The 22,564-nt window shown below is 36.7% G+C and overlaps 4 protein-coding genes across 4 annotated transcripts; 3 read left to right on the top strand and 1 right to left on the bottom strand.

Annotated features, from left to right (window-relative positions):
- Positions 1-560: 560 nt before the first annotated feature.
- Positions 561-5,696, top strand: LOC116145355 (bifunctional riboflavin biosynthesis protein RIBA 1, chloroplastic-like). Its single transcript, XM_031430808.1, has 7 exons — positions 561-717; positions 1,680-2,031; positions 2,141-2,362; positions 2,661-2,983; positions 3,719-3,848; positions 4,436-4,732; positions 5,044-5,696. Exons 1-7 carry the CDS (start codon positions 677-679, stop codon positions 5,317-5,319), a joined length of 1,641 nt encoding a protein of 546 aa, XP_031286668.1. The 5' UTR covers positions 561-676; the 3' UTR covers positions 5,320-5,696.
- A 1,649-nt stretch (positions 5,697-7,345) lies between these two features.
- LOC116145315 (classical arabinogalactan protein 1-like) lies at positions 7,346-7,823 on the top strand. The gene has a single exon (XM_031430762.1). It carries the CDS (start codon positions 7,388-7,390, stop codon positions 7,757-7,759), a length of 372 nt encoding a protein of 123 aa, XP_031286622.1. The 5' UTR covers positions 7,346-7,387; the 3' UTR covers positions 7,760-7,823.
- Positions 7,824-20,249: 12,426 nt separating this feature from the next.
- Positions 20,250-20,816, top strand: LOC116145314 (classical arabinogalactan protein 9-like). Its single transcript, XM_031430761.1, has one exon. The coding sequence runs from the start codon at positions 20,265-20,267 to the stop codon at positions 20,601-20,603; it is 339 nt and encodes a 112-aa protein (XP_031286621.1). The 5' UTR covers positions 20,250-20,264; the 3' UTR covers positions 20,604-20,816.
- Positions 20,817-21,693: 877 nt separating this feature from the next.
- LOC116145444 (classical arabinogalactan protein 7-like) lies at positions 21,694-22,035 on the bottom strand. Its single transcript, XM_031430900.1, has one exon. The coding sequence runs from the start codon at positions 22,033-22,035 to the stop codon at positions 21,694-21,696; it is 342 nt and encodes a 113-aa protein (XP_031286760.1).
- Positions 22,036-22,564: the final 529 nt, after the last annotated feature.

The raw sequence follows: 22,564 nt of genomic DNA, 5'->3' as shown, positions 1-22,564 counted from the left end.
ACATTTTCGTCCCTAAGGTTTGGACAAAGTATTTCATCTCGTAAAATCTGAAATTGTTATTATAGTCCCCTGTCTGATTATAGCAGTTAAAATAAAATAAAATAGTATAAAGTATGATTGTCCTTTAACACTTTTTAAGAATAATAAAATGAAATTTAGAGAAAAAAAAATTAATTCATAAAATTTAATAAAGAAAAACAATAAAAGAAAATAAAATTTGATGGGAGATTTTTTTTTTTTTTTTTTTTTAATTTTGTTTTTGAAGGTAGGGATTTTATTTTAAATCTCTAATTTTTTAGTTTATATATATTATTCCTAATAAAACTAATGGGTTTATAGTAGACATTTCAGTTTTAAAAGATTAGCATACTCCATAATTCTCTTTCATATTTTATTGGATCAAAGAGAACTTTCTCCTATCCCTAGGGATGAAAATGTTATTAACTCAGTCACAATTTGGTGACGAGAAAAAGCCTACGTGGCCGGCCCGTTACTTTAATTTCTCGTTGCATCAATTCGCCGTTACTTCGTCATCTCTTTCTTTTCTTCTTCCAATTTGCCTCCTCTCATACTTCTTAAACTAGTATAAAAAATAACGCCCACCCTCCTTCATTTTGCTTCATCTCTCATTCTCTTAACAATTCAACACCATAACACCATTCAAAACTTAACAACAATGGCTTCCATCAATCTCTCTTCAGCTCTCTCTCCTCCTCTGTAAGTCCCCTTACGCGTTCTTTTCATTGTTGTACAACTGCCCTGTTCTTCTTCTTTGGCTTTAGGCTCTGTTTTTTGGGTTGTAGTCAATGGGTTCTCTTTGTTATGTTTTGTGTTGCTTGGATCACCAGAATGAAACCTTTTGTGTGTTTAATGTTGGATTTGGGAGATGGGTTCTTGAAATTTTGATTGGATCAAACTTTCTTAGAAGAGATTTGTTCGATTTTTATTTATCAAATGAATACCCTTTTGTTTGATTTTTTTATAAAAGTAGTCAAATATAATTTTAAGTCATTATTGTGTTTCAAGCTTCCGTTACAAAAGTTGGTAACTGCAATTCTGCGAAGACTAAAGTTGGTTGCTTGTGGTTTTGATTATTCTTTTCTTCATTTTCTTAGCAACCCATTGGAGTGAATAAATGTGTATATGTGGAAAGATTGGTCGGCTCTTTTTGGTTTTCAAATTATGTTTTTGTTATATGAAAAAGTTGTCACTCAAGTTTGGCTGACGCAATTGATTATGTGTGAGAAACTTTGTGTTGATTGGATATATGAGTTCCTGTTTCAGTTTCTGATCCCATTTTGACTTACGGAATTAAACTTTCCAAGTTTAAAAAGGTCAATAATATGTTGGTGGACTGCTTAGTTATGCATATATGATCTTATTCTTGTAAATATCACTTGCCAACTTCTCTTCATCTTCCAAAATTTGTAGAATGTTTTGAACTTACTGTATTCTTAGTCCAACTGTCCTTACTGCCTTGGGCTTGATAGCTTACACATCTACTTTTAGCTTGTTCCAGCATTGAATTATGAAATTTGTTACTTCTCGCGCTGAGACTTCAGAGATATTTGTTAATATGTAGTGTGAAAACTCTTCTGGATGAGCATGCAGTATTTCCTACTGGGTGCATTCTCTTTTCCGAGTATATGAAGATCTTATTGACTTTTACTTCTGTGCAGAGCATGCAAAAACTTTAAACTTTTCAATGCAACGCCCTTGATACAGCTAACGGGTAAATCATCCGTTAGTTTCAAGGGTGTTGGCAAGAATAGAGCTATGCTGGTGTCAGGAGAAGGTGACCTCTTGTCATATCCCAATGGTCATAACCTTGCAACGAAAAGTGCTCTTGTTGATGAACAATCAGTTGGGATTGAGGTACCGCCTGATGCGATAGCATTGGAAGCCCTTGCAGCAGATACTGCTCCCACAACTATTGGGTTTCCCATTGATAGTGATGAATTTGATTTGGATTCCCCCACAGAAGGTTTTTCTTCTATACCTGAGGCCATTGAAGACATTCGCCAAGGAAAGGTTGGTTGTTTGAGTTTGAAATGGTGAACCTAAAGATATTTAGGTTTGTTTTTCTTCCATACCTCTTTTATATTCATTTTTCGTTTACTAATTTGAACTAGCATTACAGCTTGTTGTTGTTGTGGACGATGAAGATAGAGAAAATGAAGGAGATCTAATAATGGCAGCTCAATTGGCAACACCTGAAGCTATGGCATTCATTGTAAAACATGGAACTGGAATAGTTTGTGTCAGCATGAAAGGGGAAGATTTGGAGAGGTTGGACCTTCCTCTGATGGTATCACAAAAGGAAAATGAGGAGAAACTTTGTACTGCGTTCACTGTCACTGTGGTATGTATGCTTTTCACTTAAGGTTTATAACTTTGGAATAAATAATTAATCTTTGCACCTTACTGTATTGTATGAATATCGTTGTTGGAACTAATCATGCTGTTCCTATTAACTCTTTTTAAAAAAATTATTATACTATTTGAGAACTTATCATTTTTTATACTTAATGGCTGTATAATTAAGTTTTAGGAAGATCATGCCTCTTTCTACTTGGCTCTTGTATTTGTTACTTGATATTGTTATTTCTTAGTCTATTCCAATAATTTTGATGTCATCAACCTGTAAATTAATTTTGAAGGATGCCAAACATGGAACAACCACAGGGGTGTCAGCTCGTGATAGGGCAACAACTGTATTAGCTCTTGCTTCTGGGGATTCAAAACCTGAGGATTTTAACCGCCCAGGCCATATTTTCCCTCTGAAATACAGGGAGGGTGGTGTTTTAAAAAGAGCTGGACATACAGAAGCTTCTGTTGATCTTGCCATGCTAGCTGGGTTGGACCCTGTAGCAGTTCTGTGTGAGGTTGTGGATGATGATGGTTCCATGGCTAGATTACCGAAGCTTCTTGAATTTGCAAGGCGGGAAAACTTGAAAATTATATCCATTGCTGATTTAATAAGGTAACTTGGAGAGCCTTGCATTTCTTTATCTTACCAAGACCCTATGAGGTTGGTTGTATTTTTTTTTTTTTTTAAATAAATCTAATCTAAATGTATAGTGAAGGGATCTAGTTTTTGTGCTAATCCTGTTTGTTTTGTTATTGTTATTATTTTAGTTAGTGGCACATAAAATTGAATCTAATTGCCTCAAAATGTTGCATCCATTTGTATAATTGAATGCAAATGTGCTCATTTTCTTTTCTCTACAAACTATGTAAAAGCTATTAATTTTTTTTTTTAACGTTTGAATATTAAGTTTTCAACTACTAATATTCATTGGAAGCTCAACTCCCTTAGGTTGGTTTGACCAGATTGCTTAAATATGCATGGGCTACTTATAAAATTCTGAGCTAACTAGTGTCTTTGTCCAATATAAGTTGTTAGTATGGAGGATGGTAGCTGATAGTCCAATCAGGGGGATTAATGATGGTCTTGACCATCTGAATGTATTTGTTCCTGGGCACCAACTAAGTTTAGCTCATTTTTTTTTTTTTCTGTTGTTGCCAATAACTATTTGTTACCTTCCATTTGATGTAGTCCAGTACGTGATGAAACACGATTAAAGAGAAATCTAAACTTATGAAGTGATCATTTTCATTTTTATTTATTTTAAGGTGTAACTCATACATTTCTTATTTTTTCAATTTGAATTTTTTATCTTCTACTGACTGTTCCAATATGGTTGATGGTTGGCAGATATAGGAGGAAGAGAGACAAATTAGTTGATCGTTCTTCAGCTGCAAGGATACCTACAATGTGGGGGCCGTTTACAGCTTACTGTTATAGATCAATCTTAGATGGGATTGAGCATATTGCAATGGTTAAGGTAAGGAATATTTAGATTTATACTCAACAACCAGCTACCAAGATTGATGTAGCTGTGTTCCCGTAGGCAAGGCTGTTTAAGTAGAGCTTGAAAATCTGTGGGGCGACTCAGTGTCAGGATCCCATGTTTGCCTGATCTTAAACTGGGGACTGTTTAGTTTTGTTTGCCTTCTGCTTTAAAGGACTGAGATTGCAAATATATTTGGTGAAATGTGTTTTAGACGGTTAATTAGAATGAATATGATATTCCAATTAACTCTTTCACATTCTCTCTCTCTTGTTAAACTTACGAAAAGAATGAAACTCTTACATCTTTAGACATACACACGGTTGAAAATACATTTTATATTATTGATATTGTTAGTCCCTCATTCTGCTATTTACTTATGCCTAAACTTTTGAGTACAAGATGAATAATATGATAGCTACTTGTATTTTCCATTTGTGGAGGTCTGTCTGGGATTTAAAAGTCATATCAATAGAATAATAACTCATTGCCACTATTGAATATGATGTTTTTTCTGAACTTAGATTTGTTTTTTAATCCTTTCTCTTATAAGGAGTAACTGAAGCATGTGATTTCAACAGGGTGATATTGGGGATGGTCAAGATATTCTTGTAAGGGTACATTCTGAATGCCTCACTGGAGATATATTTGGGTCAGCCAGATGCGATTGTGGTAATCAACTTGCACTTGCAATGAAGCAGATTGAGGCTGCTGGTCGGGGTGTATTAGTTTACCTCCGTGGGCATGAGGGAAGGGGCATTGGTTTAGGTCATAAGCTTCGTGCTTATAACTTACAGGATGATGGGCGTGATACAGTGGAAGCAAATGAGGAACTGGGGTTGCCTGTTGATTCACGGGAATATGGCATTGGTGCACAGGTAATTTTAAGTTGGATTAATGTCTTGAATTGTTTGAAAGTTGCAGTAAGATGAAAGCTTTCGTTATGCTTTGTCAAGCATTTGATATCACATTTTTTTTTTTTTTTTTCTGGGGTGTTGCATTTTTCGTGCAACCTCCAAATGCTCTAAAATTTACGTCAGGTTGTGAGGAGAGAGATTTTCTCTACATGGTTTTAATATTTTAATTTCTATCCAGTAATCTTACAGCTGAGCCTGCCATAATGAATTAGAGCAATGAAAACTCAATATATCTTATGAAAACTGTTGAATATGTTTGCTTACCCTTGCAGATACTAAGGGATCTGGGTGTTCGAACAATGAAGTTGATGACGAACAACCCTGCTAAGTACATTGGACTCAAGGGCTATGGGTTGGCTGTTGTGGGAAGAGTTCCCCTGATAACTCCCATCACATCAGAGAATAAGAGATATTTGGAGACTAAACGTGCTAAAATGGGCCACGTTTATGGGTTAGAATTAAATGGCCGCTTAAACAGTCTCATTAGCAGTGGCGGTAATGGAAAACCAAGCGTTGCTTCATCAACTGACGCTAAGTCCGACTCATAGACCAATCTGCTTGTTTGACTGTGAATGAGGATGAACTCCGACATGAAGAAAAGGCAGAATAGTGTTATCACCTAAACGGTTAAAGATACAAGGTTTAATTTCTCTCTGTTATACTTAGTCCAGATTCAATATTTTGTATTTGACGTGCAGAAGCAAAATTTGTGCTAATACTGTAATAGTGTTGTTGAGGAAGAGCGATTCATTCATTTTCTCCATTATTGTTATTGTAAGCCGGATATAAGAAATCAAATTTATTGAATTTGAGTTATCCTTGACGGGGGCATACTTACAATTATTCTATTTCTCTTTAAATCTTCATAATTCTGATAGGTGATTTAAACTTGAAGAAGAAGTTGTGTACATGATATGATTTGATTTGGAAGTTATGTACATTATTATATGGATTTTGTTGTGCATTCTATGTTGGAACACTAGTGTGTTATCAGGATTCTATCAAGTGTTGTTCAAAATGTCAATATTAATTTCCCCAAAATCATTTATTGCTCTTAATATTGTATATCATTTTGCTATAGTCTAATTATGGTTTGGTATTATATAATTATGAAGTTTTTATGTATTTCATAATAGGATTTATATCATTTATTCTTCTACATTATATAATAAGAAACTCTTATTCAAAACTATTGAATAACCATAAAAGAGAGTTTTCAATATGTATTAGAGTAACATTCTTATATTAATGAAAAAATAGATTACCTTAAAGATTATTTAGAATGTTTAGAAAAATGTGTTTAGTTAGGTTGAAATAAATTAGTGGATATATTATATATATATGTTTGATTGGGAGAAACAAATTAGTGGATATGTTATATAAATTACTTAATTACTCTCATTTTTAAATATACATATATTATTATTTTTTGAATCATTTCTTTTAACTTCCTACATTTGAGGTTTTGCTAAAACACCGCAACCATATAAAAGTTTGATTCTAACAAAATCATCCCCATGCATTCTAAGCACTGTCGACCACTGCCGGTAGTCCCGTAACGGTGTATGACCAGTCGGATTTGGTCGATAGTGACAATTGTGTGTCATGGATCTGACTGTTAATTGCCAAATCTATGGCCATTTCTAGCCATCGATTTGGCTAGAAACGGCAAGATCGGCACATGTCGACTATATTCATCAGGTCATGTGTTGTTCCAACGACCGTCGGTGGTAGTTGGTAGGCAACGGAGGTCCTAGATAGCCTGTAATTTGTTTTAAATATAAAGACGTTATTGTAAAAAAAAAAAACTTAATTAATTAGAGGTAAAATTGTAATGGCAAGTTCATGTAAATTAATTTTAAAATAGAGTATTATTATCCAAAAATTTTAATAATCAAGGAATTATAACAAAATCAAGATTATCAAATAATTTTAAAATACTTAAAAAAATATATATAATCATACCACCACTTATATAACTAAAATAATTACTATTAATTTGGAATGAATGTTATATTATTTAATAACTAAACATGATAGTTAGATTACGAGAACCAAGCACAGCAAAGAGCGAGGCACGAATGTTTAAGTTTGACCGGTTGACTAGTCTAATCTGAATTCACAACCTACTCCTTTGACTTGACAGGTAAGTATGACGCGGTAAACATACACTCACACTTTCCGTTACAAATACATTACAGCTAATCACCACAAGTATCTGACGGCTGGGATTCATTCTTATTATAAGACAACTTTACCTTTACATAAAAGCAAGCGAAGCGTGTCTGTTTCTTAGTTGGCTACTCATCATTCATCCACCCACGTTCACACTCTTTTTTTTTTTTTTTGTTAATTATTATATTTAACGAAGTTTTTATTAAATTTTAAAATCAATTCCAGTAATTTCCCATGAATTTTCTAGATTTTGCATTTTAAAAGCTTATTTCTTTTGGAGGTCCCCACTAATATTTCCTTTTGAAAGTAACCGACTCGTTCAACAACAATTATAGCCGTTGCGCCTTCACTCTATAAATACTCTCCTCTCCACTTCGCTATGTACAAACAAACAAACACAAAGCACAACTCCTCAAAATTCATCATCTCTCTGCAACTGTAATGGCTTTCTCAAGAACAACTCTCATCTCTTTCCTTCTAATCTCACTCCTCTTTGCCTCCTCAATGGCTCAGTCTCCAGCTCCTGCTCCGGCTCCGACATCTTTGCCTCCTTCCCCTTCCAAGACTCGACCAGTGGCTGCGCCGTCTCCTTCGAAGATTACACCGGCGGCTGCTCCTTCTCCTGTCGTCGTCACCTCACCGCCGTCCCCTCCTCCGTCGATTTCTTCTCCGGCTCCAGCGACTTCTCCCTCGTCGATCGACTTCCCACCGTCTCAAGCTCCTGCTTCAGCAGAGAACGCTGCCGTTTTTAACAGATTTGCCGGTACTGGATCTTTGGCGGTTGGGTTGTTTGCTGCCGTTTTGATTATGTAGAGAGATGTGAAATGAGTGCAGTGTGAAGTTAGGATCTATTTATTTATTTGTTTATTTATATTATTTGTACCATTGTATTTCATATTATTTCATTATTCATTTAATAATATATTACCGTTCTTTTAGTAATTGATATTTTAAAGGAAGAATTCATGTTGTTATAAATTATAATATTATTTGATTGTGTTAAAGGGGTGATGAACTATTTTTAGGACAAAGTTTAGTCTATTTAGTATTTCAATTTGGTGGGAATATTCAATTAATATTTGATTACAAATATCTGTTTAATTAAAAAAAAAAAGAATTTGAAAAAACAAAAAATTAAAATTGATACAAGTACATAGAGTCTTCTCCCTCATTCCACTCGTCCAGCCCTCTTCACGAACTTGTACAATTGATGCGACAAAGATAGTCAACTCTATTATCAAAGAAATAAGGAAACGGGCGACGATTTGGCACCAGATATCTAGAGGTGTGGAAAGAGCAGCTGTGAGAAGCGGAAAAACCATCAAAAAACAACGATTGTTTGTGCAGGTTTCCATAGAAAGACCCCTTGGTTCTGGCAAACGGAACAAAAAATTAAAATTGATGCCAAGTAAATAGAGTCTACTCAACCAAGCCTAATTAGGCTTGCGAAAAGACTATATGTGGGCTCGCAACCTAAGTATAAATGTATAATTTTCTATAACTAAACCTGATTAATCAAGAATATAAATATTAAAAGAAAAAAAAGGAGAAGAAAAAGAAACACTTCGGTGTATTACTGAAGAGTCCATAGTTCAATCTATTTTGGTTGTTAATAGGGTGATTATTGAGGGGATTTATCCTGCTGTCAACTTCAACGCCCCAGAGATTAGTTGAAGTGTATGTAAACTGGCCCAGATACCCCCAACCACCAAAAAAAAAAAAAAAAAAAAAAACCTTCAAATTGTGATCCATTGGTAGAGAGGGCTTTCATCTCTTTCAATTCCATATTTGAAGCTATAATGTTTAATTAAAAAAGAATCGATTCAATATATTTATTACGTTAAATTTGATTTGAATATGATTGTTGTGCGTGATTTTTCCATCAAGCTCGGGCCTTCACGAGATATAACTCGACCCAGAACTAGCTTGGCAGCGATGATTGATCGACCTAGCATAAACTCGTCAAGCTATAGCTCGACCCAGCATAAGCTAGTCGCAAGCAATCTGAACAATCATTCAATCAATCCCCAGATTACTTCAGATTCTAGATATTATGGGAATGACTAGATCAACAGTGATCACTGCGCAATCACAACACTCAATTGCGAGAATATCATAATTGCGATTTAGATAAATTGTAATCCCATTAATTTCGCTCTTTTCTTTGTAAAAAACTTGTAACGATGAGGAAGGGGTTACAAATTTCACATAGGAATTATATTGTAAGCTCTCATAGCAAATACAAAAACAGTGGACGTAGGCTTCAGAGTTAACCTCGCCGAACCACTTTAAAACTCTCATTGTCTTTACTTTATTGCATTTTTACATACATTGCTGATTATTCTTAATCACACGCACATCCATTCCGGTTTTGGTAGGGTCAATCGGAATTCTCTGGTTGGTATAGATTTATGTATCAACATTTTGGCGTTAGAGGAAGGGCCTCCACCAACATCTCAAGGATTCCGGCAAACATTCATAGCAACCTGCATATTCCAAGCCCAAAATGGTGTACACCAGATCAAAAACCACCACCGAAAACCTCAAAAACGTGGAAGCCGCCCATCAAGAGGTGCAACAGGAGATCGTTGGACACTGACCACCTGTGCTGCCAACCCAACACACCATGAACAATCAGGGGGTAGGGACGTCAAACCTTGAGAACGGCTAGCTGATGGAGATGATCAGAACGATGGCTGCATAGGTGGTGCAATAGAACATGGTCGAGTTACGGAACCAGCAACTAGGTGCTCGAAACCTCGACTAGCTGCACTTCACCAATGCAACCCCAACAAGTATGAATTCTTTAGGTGAACTGTCTGTTTCATCAGCGCCGGGGGGCGATCAACACCCCTAACCTCGCAGACAACACTCTGCCCATGAGCGAGAGTCCCACGGGCAAACAAACCTCTGGAGGCAGCCAGGAAAGCAACCGCAGAGAGAAAGCGAAGGTGATAGGCACCACCAAGAAGCTCAACAGTACCCCCAGCGTCAGCGTGCCGGTATTAACCCACGTCCAAGAAAAGATTGATCATCGCAGGCTCGCGAACATCATGTAAGTCTAGCCAAATTCTACCAGATGGCTGCAAAATACCAGCAAGTAGAAAGCTTGCTGGTAGCGTTGGCTAGAAGCTCGACGCGGGGGACCCTGACTAAGCAACAAGATCGCCCATCGGATAAGCATGGGGGCCGAGACCACAATGACAGGGATCACAACAGGTTCCCAAAGAAACAGAGAATAGATAACCGTGGGGACAGACAACCTTTCCCTCGGTATGCAGAATATACCCCCTTCACTCAAGATGTCGCCCATATCTACGAAGTATCTCGAGAGGCGAAGAGATTGCCCGCTCTAGAAAGGATGAGGGGGGCTCCAAGCAGAAGAGATCAACAAAAATACTGCCAATACCACAGGGACGTCGTGCACAACACAAATGATTGCCGAGCTCTGAAGGACGCCATTGAAGGCTTGATAAGAAGAGGTTATCTAAAAGAATTTGTTAAGGCGGAATTAGCTCGCGAAAATCCTGGCGAGCAAAGTAACCAAACCCTAAGTTAGGCTCAGAACCCGACACAACAAGCTCCGCCAAACCCCAACGAGGTCTTCATGGGAATGATCTAGGAAGGACCCAACATAGCAGGGAACTTAAGACGTGCTCGCGAGCAATATGCTGGGAAAGCCAAAACGGACTCGGTTCCCCAGGTAATGAGCTGCGAATAGAAGCCGCCTTAGTGGCTCAAACAAGAAAGCGAGGTAGTAGGATTCACAATGGACAAGTGCAAAGCATTCCCTTGCCACAATCATGATGCGATCGTAATCACGGCTAGAATCGGCAATGCAAGAGTATTAAGGGTGATGGTCGACAATGGCAGCGCGGCGAACATTATTTTCTTGAGAGCCATCTGAGGAATGAGGTTCACAGAAAGGGACCTGCGAGCGTGTCCTTCGCCGCTGTATGAGTTTTCCAGGGACAACTTGGTTCCCAAGGGCACAATTGACCTTCCTATAACCCTGGGGGTAGAGCCAAAGGTTAGAATAGTGATGGCTGAATTTTTAGTGGTAGACTGCCCAACCACATACAACGTCATCCTCGGAAGGCCAATCTTGGATGATTTAAGCATGGTCATGTCAGTGCGCTGCCAAGCAATGAGATTTTCGACTACTGTGGGAGTCGCAACGATCAAGAGCTGCACCAGGGAATCTCAAGAATGTTATAACTGAGTTATAAATGTAGAAATGGCCACACCCAAGGATAATGATCATCGCGGAATCTAAGCCGAACCCCAAACCGCTCGAGGATACCATAGATCTTCTCTTCCATAGAGAAGAGCCTGCAGCAGGGCCGATAGAAGAATTGTGAGAGATAAGGGTCAGCGAGGAAGACCCAACTCGTGTACTATAGGTCGGCAACAGCTTGAGCAGCGAGGTGGTTGATAATCTAGAGAGCTTCCTAAAGAAAAACCTCAATGTGTTCACGTGGGTGCATGCAAACATGGTAAGGATCAGCCTCGAGGTAATGTGCCACAGGTTGAACCTCATCCTAAAGCTCGGTTGATAAGGCAAAAAAGAAAACTTGGAGTCAAGAGTCCAGGAAAGGCAGCTTATCTAGAAAAGGCCATGCCAAAATCTAACTCTTTAAGGATGAAACATCTTAAATCGACAAAGTTAATATTGAAAAAAATTCAAGAAAAGACACGTCGAGGGAAATCGGCCTCAGGCCAGCGAGCAAAAAACTTGAAAAGGATGATACGTCCAAAATTGTAGTTGATCGGCACATAAGATTTCCTCGCATAAATCTGAAAAAGCTCCTCAAGAAGCGAGCCACGCATGACTTAGAGCAAATTCAGATTTTATATTGCAAGTCCAACTAGGAAAAAGGAAAAGGGGGGGGGGGGGGTTGGAAGTGTCATCCTCGACCTGTCCGGGAAGGTCGTCGTTAAGGGGGAGAGATGGCTCGTCGACAGGAGGAATGACGACTTCCTTTCCAAGGTTGGGAGCCTCGTTTGGGGGAAGCGTGGTCAGGAGAGTCAGATCCTTGACTTCGATCCAGGGCTTGGTCTCCTCCTCGCCTTCCCTGATTTCTTCTTGACCCTCGCCCCCTTCCTCATAGTCGTCCGAGCATAGGTCTCTCCTCGGGCTTCGACCTTTATCCTCTCGACTTCCTTCTCGTAAGCTCGTGAAAGGAAAGAGAAGTCGATTGAAGGATGAACTTCCCATAACTTCTAGACAAGGAAGAGGGATGTCTCCTAGGCCCGAGCAACAATGGCCTCGTTCAACTCCTTAATTCGAAGTCCGAGCTGCCTGACATCAGCTTCAGCCTTTTGGTGAGCTACCGCCTCCTAAGCTAGGTCGAGTGAGGACTACTTGAACTTAGTCTCCCAGCTCGCAGTAGCCTTGTAACGCCCACATCAAGGTACTTAGCTTTATTTATGCCCTAATACCCTTAGTTAAATCTAGTTAGAGTTATCTTGAACAAGTGTTCTTTAAAATGTTATTAGGGGTAAAATGATCATCTCACTCATATTTAGATGAAAGAGTGAGGAGTGAAAAGAAATAGAATAACATGGAGAAGATAATAAAAATGAGGGCATTCTTGTAATTGACTAAGGGACATGGATGGAATTTTTAGAAAGTGCAAGGGTAAAATGGGAAACTACATATATACATACTATATATAATATATTAATATTATATTATATATACATATATATTCTATCTATATATATACATATACATATATATATATATATACATATATATATAATTATATTATATATATACATATAATATACATTATATATTATACAATATATAATATATAGATTATCTATAGATATATCATATAGATATATGTATATATATCTATATGTATATATACTATAGATATAGTATATATATATATATAATATACATATAGATATATGTATATATACATATAGATATATATATATATATAGATATATATATTATATATATATATATATATATATATATATATATATATAATATATATTATATATATATATATATTATAGTTCAAGAGGAGAAACCCTAGCCACTCTACCCTCCATCACCCCATTCTCTACCCAAATTCTCTCAAATTTCTTCACTAGATTTCCAAGAAAATTCCCATAGTATTTTGGCTAGATTTTGATAGATTTTCAATCCTAAGCATCCAAAGGTAAGATTCTTGCACTAAAAAGTGAGATTAAATTTTAAAGTTTTGAATTCTTATGGTTGTATATGCTTAGGGTTTAAGAGGAAAGGGAATTCTACCAAAGAGAGATTATAGTGTTGGAGTTGCTCAAATTCAAGGTAAGTAAATCCAACTTTAGCTTTGATTGGATAAATACTTGCGTAGAGAAATTTATTTTATGTTGTATGTATGTTTGGATGATGAGAATTATGGATTGAAATTGAGGTTGTTTGATATGTGAATCTCATGGCCATGAGAAGTGAATTATTAATATGTGATGAGAATTGATTCATTAGTATGTGATGAGAAGTGAATTATTAATATGTGATGAGAATTGATTCATTAGTATGTGATGAGAATTGATTCATTAGCATGTGATGAGAAGTGAATTATTAATATGTGAAGAGAATTGATTCATTAGTATGTGATGAGAAGTGAATTATTAATATGTGATGAGAATTGATTCGTTAGTATGTGATGAGAATTGATTCGTTAGTATGTGTTGAGAGGTGATGGAATTATATGTGGGGTTGATGGGATTTTGGATGAAATATGAAAAAATGGATGTGGAATAGTGGAAGATGAATTTCGGCTAGGGTGGTTGTTGGCCTTAGGGAGTTTTTACTCCAATTATGGTGGCTTGAGATAGATGGAGAAGTGTAGACAACTTAGAGTTTTTCTTGTGCATGTAAAGTGTTTGATGAAATGTCAAAGTGAAGTGCACACACACACACACACACACACACACACACACACTCACATATATATATATATGAGTATGTTAGATTATTACCTTGTTATGGAAATATGTTGTTGGTAGAGAATATTAGTTCCATAATGATATCTTTATATGCCATAATGCATTCTTATATTTGAGCATTTGCATTTAGAAAGAATAGCAAAGAATGAACATATTTACATGCACATATACATGTATGAGAATATTAAATAATAAAAAGAAAGAAAGAAAAGAAATTAAATGTAGAATTATTATTTTAAGAAACATAATTAAAGAATAGCCCACATGCACGCCACCTTTAGTGAGCGGCCTCAGAATAAGAAAGAAGAATTTGTACAGTCCGTTAGAAGTGCATGTGGATGAGGACTATACCCAGCAGAGCATTCCTACATGCACGCCGCCTTTAGTGAGCGATCTCAGAATAAGAAAAAAGAATTTGTACAGCCCGTTAAAAGTGCATGTAGATGAGGACTGTACCCACTCACATTGCCAGGGTTCCGAATCCATACCTCAACTGAGTCCGATTGGCAAAAAAGAATAGAAAAGAAAAGAAAGAAAAGAAAAGAAAGAAAAGAAAAGAATAGAAAAGAAAGAAAAGAAAAGAAAAGAAAAGAAAGAAAGAATAGAAAAGAAAGAAAGAAAGAAAGAATAGAAACAGAAGAGAAAGAAGAGAAATAGAAAAAGAAAGAAACGCAGAAAAAGAAAGAAAAATAGAAAACAGAAAACAGAAAAGCAGAAAAGAAAATGTATTGCATAGAAACGTTTATGCATCTGTGCATGTGCATCACGCCATTTTTACTATCCCGAGTTAGTTTCCCTATTTGTGCTTATATAACGGTAAGTGAGAAACTATAATCGTAGAAAACAGAGAAGAATAGAGAAGCTGGAAAGAAAATTCAGAATTTGAGAAACGGAGAAAGAATAGAAGTGTCGTGGGTTTACTTACTGAGCAATTAGTGCTCACCTCGTTGATTTCACTCTTTTTGCAGGTAGCAGATGAGATGCGGTCAGATGGGACGTCAAGTAATGCAACACTGTCGGACTGTATTTTTGAGTTTATTTTTGTGACTATGGTACTTGATATAGATATTTGTATATAAAAGTAATGCTATTTTTGGGCCCACTACCTTATACATATATTCATATATGTTTTTCTATGATATATTTAGTGAGTTTTTATTTTATACCTTCCAAGTATACTAGCTAAAAAAAATATTACAAGCCTTCTGAGCCAAGGATAGCTCGGAGTTCAGCTTGTTGTTAGCACTCCGCTATTGTGCCAAAGTCTTTTCGACCTCTGCTACCTTAGCTTCAGCTTTGGCCTGAGCAGCCTCGCTCACATTGAGTTTGTCAAGGAACTCCATTTTTTTGACCTGGAGGGTCGCAACTTCTCTCTTGAGCCATTCAAGCTCAGCCTGCTTTGCCTCTCTCTCTTTCTCTGCAAGCTCGACCCTAACCAAAGCGTCCTCCTTCACTGTCTCCGTCACCTGCTATCCTCGATGAGTGCCCTCCAAAGTTTCGTACACTTATCATAAAGGAGCTTGCTCGCCAAGGCAGCCTAAAGAGAAAATAAAAAGAGAATCAGCAAAAAGCAAGGATAATATACAAGTAAAAAGGAAGAAAAGCAAGCTACCAGTACCTTTGCCGTGAAGCTGCACAGCAAGCCCAATATCTTGTGGCAAAGCGTCCCTAATGGCCACATAAGTTCACAGGGTGATAGCATCCCTGGCCGCTGCGGCCCGAGGCTAATGTGATCAGGGAGTTGGTCGATCATCTCGTCGACCGCAACATGGGCTGCCACGTCCATCTTCTTATTTTTAGACTGAGGCAATCCAGACTTACTCCCCTCGACAGTGCCTGTCTCTCCCGCAGGAGCAGACTTCTTCTTGGCCAAGTCCTTGGCCGCTACTCTCTGAAGGCCACTAGTATGCGTGGTGACCTTTTTGCCCGAGCCAACCTTCTGCTTGGCCATTTTCTGCTTGCCCGAGCTCGCCTAAGTCTTGGTTGCTTTCTTCTTCCCCGAGCCGTCATGTTGCTCGGATGCTTTATGTTTTCCCGAGCCTCCAGTTAGCTCAGGCATCTTCTTCGCTGTCCCATTTTAGGGCTCAATAACGCTATTCCTGCCAACTGCCTTAGAGGCAGTCGCGAGCTTCTTCGCGCTTGGGCCTCCCCCAGACTCGCTACCAGCGCGCTTTGAGCCGGTAGTGTCTGCGAGCTGTTTTGTTGCCAAAGCAACTGGTGCTTTCTTGGTGGCCGTCAGGGTCACTGTTTTCTTCTTAAGGCCATTGGGTTTTTCAGCCCGTATCTCTACAAGGAAAGAGGCAAACAAATTAGCGACCTATTTGCGTGGGAAAGTAAAACGAGCAAGTAACAATTGAACCTTCTAGGACCGTAAGGAATTTGGCCTCGTCTTGACAAAAGCCGTACGCTTTCAAATGAGGAAGCGTGAGAAGCTCGTTGACGTTATGTTGGTCGTCAGGAAGATCGCTAAAACGTTAGAGCCTTTGTAAGCTCGCGGCCGGAAGGAAATTCTGTTCGACATTAACTAGATCCAAGTATGAAGTACGTCGGCCAGACATAAGGTCGACCTTGGAAGCTTGATCGAACTTACACTCGGAGACTTGCTAATGAGGCCGAGCTTGACGTCAAATCGAGCAATAGTCTTCGAAGCCCGAAACGAGCATCGAACACTAAGGGGCAAATGTTGTGTGTGATTTTTCCATCAAGCTCGAGCCTTCACGAGGATATAACTCGACTTAGAACTAGCTCGGCAACGATGATTGATCGACCCAGCATAAGCTCATCGAGCTATAGCTCGACCCAGTATAAGCTAGTCGCGAGCAATCCGAACAATCATTCAATCAATCTCCAGATTACTTCAGATCCCAGATATTACAGGAATGACTAGATCAACAATGATCACTACACAATCACAACACTCAATCGCGAGAATATCATAATTACGATTCAGATCAATTGTAATCTCTTTAATTTCACTCTTTTTTTTTGTACAAATCTTGTATATAAACTCTCTTAAACGATGAGGAAAGGGGTTACGAATTTTACATAAGAATTATATTGTAAGCTTTCACAGCAAATACAAAAATAGTGGACATAGGCTTTAGAGTTAACCTCGCCGAACCACTTTAAAACTCTCATGTCTTTACTTTATTGCATTTTTACATATATTGTTGATTATTCTTAATCACACGCACATCCATTCCAGTTCTAGCAGGGTCAATCGAAATTCTCTAATTGGTATAGATTTCTGTATCAACAATGATTTTAGATAAGTTATTTTATATATTTCGATATTAAAAATAAAATTTTTGAGATTAACAATGATAATTCAGTTTTGAGTGAATTAGAAAATTCATTTTGTACTTTTTGTAATTCTAATTGTAAGATTAATAAATCGAAAAGGGACAATCTTGATTATTAATTAATATTTTTTCTTTTCTGAAGGCTTAGGACCTAAAGTTAGGTTTAGGTAATTTAATATTTATAAATTAAAAAAATATTTGAGTTGATATAAAAAATAATTATTTTAAATTCTTTAGATTATAATTAAAAATATTTAAATTGCCAACAATTTAAATCAAAATTTTATGTTATTCTAATCTGAACATAGTTATCAACAAAATTAGTAACTGAGTTTCATCCCAATTTCTTATCTCTATGTAATTTCCAAAGACATTGATAATGAATATAGATGAAAGTTCTTTTCAAAACTATTTCTGAGTGATTGAGTAGTTCGATAAAGGCTGTTAGGTGTATTATCTAAGAGATTTTAAGTTTAAATTCCTCTTCAATTTCTAATAGAGATAGTCATTAGAATTCTTACACAGCTGATAGTTCTAAGGTCTTAAATAATTAGTTGAGGTATGCGTAAGTTGTTCGGACACTCCAAGTCATTAAAAAAAAAAAAAAAAAAATTTCTTCTCCGAAATACTCTCTTGAATTACTATCTTTTTTGTACAGTTTCCTTATTTTTATTATTAGTAGATCGTTCCAATTTAATTCAATATAAACGGATCGACTAACTTTTTAAAAAAATTAAAATTCCATACACGTGTACGTACAGGATTAACCAACAACTGTACTTTAGTGGTGTCCCAGTAGCACAATATAAAAAAACGTGGATTCACATTCCAACACCGGTTTGACAAGGTCAACACTTTTTCTTTTCATTCTCACACCTGGTCCAACAGTCCACATCTAACTCTAACCACATACTTTTCCACGCCAATTTACACAAAATTTGTTGAGATTTAATTGCAACATCATTAATTAGATATATTATTGGATTGAATAAATTAAATTTCATAAATCATATCGGTTCAAATTAGAGGTGTTAACGAGCCGAGCCGAGTTTTTGGCTTAACGAGCTCGGCTCGTGAAAGAAGATTAAATATCGAGCAGAGTTTGAGCCGAGTCGAGCCTTAGATTTTATGGCTCGGCTCGGCTTGAAAGAAATTTAAGTATATTTCGAGCCGATTTATCGAGCTGATTTCGAGCCGGCTAACTGAATTTTTGGAGGTTGGCTCGTGAGCCAACCTCCAAAAATTCAGTTTTTTTTTTTTTTTTCAAAATTCAAATTTTTTTTCATAAATTTCCTGGCAGCATGCAGGCGGTAGGTCTGAAACTCTGAATATTGTAGACTTTAGAGAAGAGAAAGGAGGCATTTGTCAGCGTAGGAAGGCCCACCAAGCGAAGCTCTTTCTTTTTCTTTTTTTTTTTTTTGCCTCCCAGATCCGTTTCACAGCGAACAGAAAAATCGCGACGAACTTCCAAATGCGATAAAAAATCCGATGAACAACACGGTGGAAGAATTTGATGACGAAAACCGACGAAATTTCTACTGGGAGTTGTCTTGATGACGGCGATGAAAATCACGATTGGGGATAACTTTTACAGCACAACACCACCATGGCACTACTCTTCACAGACAGCTCTTCCTGAAATCTTTCACCGGAAAAAGCCCCCTGTTACAGACGAACAAATCACGAAAAACAAGTTAAAATTTGACAAAAAATGAAGAAACCCCAAACCCCAAACAAACAATTAAATCTCAATCGACCAGCCAGGACTGATGATGAACCGACGATATCCAGTTTAGATCTGACGAAAATCCGATGAAGCTGACGAAGATCCAATGGCTGCCGAAGGTCCGATGAAGATGAACAATATCCGGCGAAGATCCGGCGAAACTAACGAAGATGAACAAGATCTAGCTGCAAATCAACACTTTGGGAGGATTTGATTCAAATTTTACGGCAAGGGTTTGAGTCTGACGGATTTTTCGCGATATGGGGATTTTAATAATGGGGGCCAATATTATTTTTCAAAACTTGTTTGCATTATTTCAATTAAGTCCCAATGTTTCAGAAATTCTCAAAAACCCTCTCGCTTTTTCGAGCTAGACGCAGCTTGCGAGCCGGACGAGCCGAGCCTTGTATGGCTCGAACTTGGCTCGTTTTGTCTCACGAGCCGAGTCGAGCCGGCTCGTTATCAGACGAACCGAGCCGTTAACGAGCCGAACTCGAGCCGAGCTGATCCGGCTCGCGAGTGGCTCGGTTCGTTAACCAGCCCTAGTTCAAATCAATTAGATATTTAAATTTTTATTCAATCTGGTTATTATAATTTTACTTTTATTAATCAAATACTGTAATATAAATATTAACAGTTTATTTCATTAGGTTTAATTAATTTGGTGTAACAAACGCAGCCCAAATACTTTTAAATCTACGCAATAATCCTTATGGTTTGAGGAAAGAACAACATACACCCAAGATTTTTAGAAAGCAACAAATGCAAAGGAAAATTTTTAGCTTTGCTTTACCATAATAAATTAACACCTTTTTGTCAAATTATATATTTTTCAGAAATTATTTCTTCAATTTTTATTGTAACTATATAAATAATAGTATGTATTAACCAATTTTATATAATAAATTATAATTAAAATAAATGTATGAATAGTTAAATTAAATTAACTTTATACAATAATTTGAAAATATAATAAAACCTAAATTTAAAGAAATTACATACTTAAAAAATTGAATAATGTAAAATAAGAAAGGGAAGTATAATAAGATAAATGATATTAAAATATTTTCGCGATAAATGAAAAGAATATATGATTAAACAAATGGTATTATAGTCTTTATATGATATAGCAGACAATTGTTTGGGTGCATTTGTTACTTTCGAAAATCCTTGGGTGCATTTGAATTTCCTCAAGCTTGAGGAGGAAACATTAATAAATCCTTCACTTTTCTCTATATAAATGCTTGTTTCCCCTCCCTTGATAAGCTGTGCTGCTTCGTCGTCTCAATTCATTTCCGGTTTCCCTATTCCTGAGCAAGCTTTCACTGTAACAATGGTTCGCTCAACCACTGCCCTCTCCACTCTCATGCCACTTCTCTTGGTCCTTTCAACAATGGCTCAGTCTCCTTCATCTTCACCTTCACCTTCTCCTACGAGATCACCACCCTTGATTTCTCCACCACCGGCGTCTGCGCCACCTCCGGTTCCTTCTCCGTCCTCTGTGATGACCTCACCTCCCGGGCCTCCTCCATTGGCTCCTTCTACTCCCTCTGTAATCTCCACGCCACCAGCCGGAGCTCCTGCCCCCTCTGTCAATGCCGGTGCTTTCAACAGGTTTTCTGTCGGCGGATCGGTGGCTGCCGGGCTCTTTGCGGCGGTTTTGGTCATGTAGAGTGTTGGGTTGCAGTTACTTTTGACCACTTTTTCCTTCTTTGTTAACTGTGGTGTGGTCGTTGTAGTTTCATTTTATTTTGAGGTTGAGGGATTTCTTCACCGGCTGTACGATGTTTATTTGATCATATATTATTAATGTTGCATCTTTAATTGTCTTCTAAACTAGGGTTGATAATAAGAAGAAAATATTATAAAAATGTTAAATTTGTCATCTGAATGTGATTTCATTAGTCTTCAAAAGATGTGTTTATTGTATATCAATGAACAAATATACTCATTGTTAGACGACCAATGAATACAAATAGGTATACTAACATAATTTTTGAACTGTTAAATTAAATTAATGCATTTAGATGGTTGAAATTAAAATGAAAATTTTACTCACATAAGTTACATTGAAGGATTGACTCGACTACTATTGACCCATTATCTTATTTAAAAATTCAACAAAAATCTTCATAGCAGTGCATAACCACGTAGTTCCTTTAATTAAAAATATTGTTACTAGAAACAGAAAATATGCAATCCTGTCAATGAAAAGAATGTAGTATTGACCGAAAGATTTATTAACGGGGTCGTTAAGTTGCTTTAGTTATTCGATTGGAGCATGTTTTCCACTACCCATAGGTGCCATAAAATGTAATATTTCAAAAAGTAACAAACATGCTTTAGAATATTTCATCCTTCCATTGCTAAATTTAAATATCAGAAATGTATTTGAACTTGACTGTTTATCCATCAGAGCTTTCTCAAGTATGTTGTCTCAATTTCATTTTCACTTGATCTACAAAAACTTGTCATGAATTTTCAGTCATTTTATTCAACAAATAGCCCAACACCAAAAAGATTGCAAAGTAATATGAGGTAAAGCAAAAAAGTGTAAAACGTGTTACGCATTGGAAGAATTTGAATCCTCTTTTTGACTTCAAAATTCAAAATTTATAAAAGCAATCATCATCACAACTTCATAAACACCAAAATAATAATAATAATAATAAAACTAACCAGAAATAATGGAGATGAACTATAAAAATCACGTAATATCTTTCAACCACTACAAATAAAACATAAGTAAACCCAGTGAAACCCTAAACCATCATAAAAATAGCAACAAATAGACCAAAGGCCACATATGAGCCGGCAACAGAAAATGTATTGGAAACAGCTGCGTTTTCTGAAGGAGCAGGGGCAGGGGCAGGAGCTTGAGCTTGTGACGGTGGCATGGAAATGGATGAAGGAGAAACCATTGGCCCCGGAATATAAAATGGCGGAGTGTTAAAAGTGAGTGGCGAAGGTGAAGCCACCGGTGGAGCTCCAGTTGTTGCAGGCACTTGTTTTGGAGAAGACGATGGAGATTGAGCCATTGTGGAGACGATCAAGAGTGCAACTGAGATGAATAATGCAACAATTGTTGAAGTTGAATGTGCCATTTTGTTTTGGAGATTAACATGAAATGGGATTGAACGAGAAAATTACAAGTTTAGAGGGTGTTTAAATAGAGATCAAGGGTGAGTGTTTCTCTTAAAAGTAACTTAGAGTAAAGTGGTTTTGATTAAGGTAAACTTGATTAGGTTCATTGAATTTAATTTCTTGATGTTTGAGAATAATAATTCACTTTTTTGTATACAAATATAATGAATACAACAAATATCAAAGTTAAAAAAAAAGGATGAATGAATTAAGAATGAGGTCTAATAGAAGATATTTATTTATTTCTTGGAGACTTTCAATATTTGTATTAAGTGAAATTAGTGAAAATATCTTGAAATATTAGTTAAGGTGCACGTAAATTAGTTTAAACATTTCGATTAAAAAAAAAAAAAATTATGCAACATTTGTTAAATATGTTTAAATAAGGAGTTTGTATAAGAAATTACTTATGATTAATATGTACTTTCTTTGTGATATTATTATGACTGTTTTCATAACTTTTATTTACATAAAAATTAGATTAAAAAA

The sequence above is a fragment of the Pistacia vera genome, unplaced genomic scaffold (assembly GCF_008641045.1).
Source record: "Pistacia vera cultivar Batoury unplaced genomic scaffold, PisVer_v2 Contig461, whole genome shotgun sequence".
NCBI lineage: Eukaryota > Viridiplantae > Streptophyta > Magnoliopsida > Sapindales > Anacardiaceae > Pistacia > Pistacia vera.
Note: the sequence above shows the minus strand (reverse complement) of the source record. Positions and strands in the feature narration are given on the sequence as shown.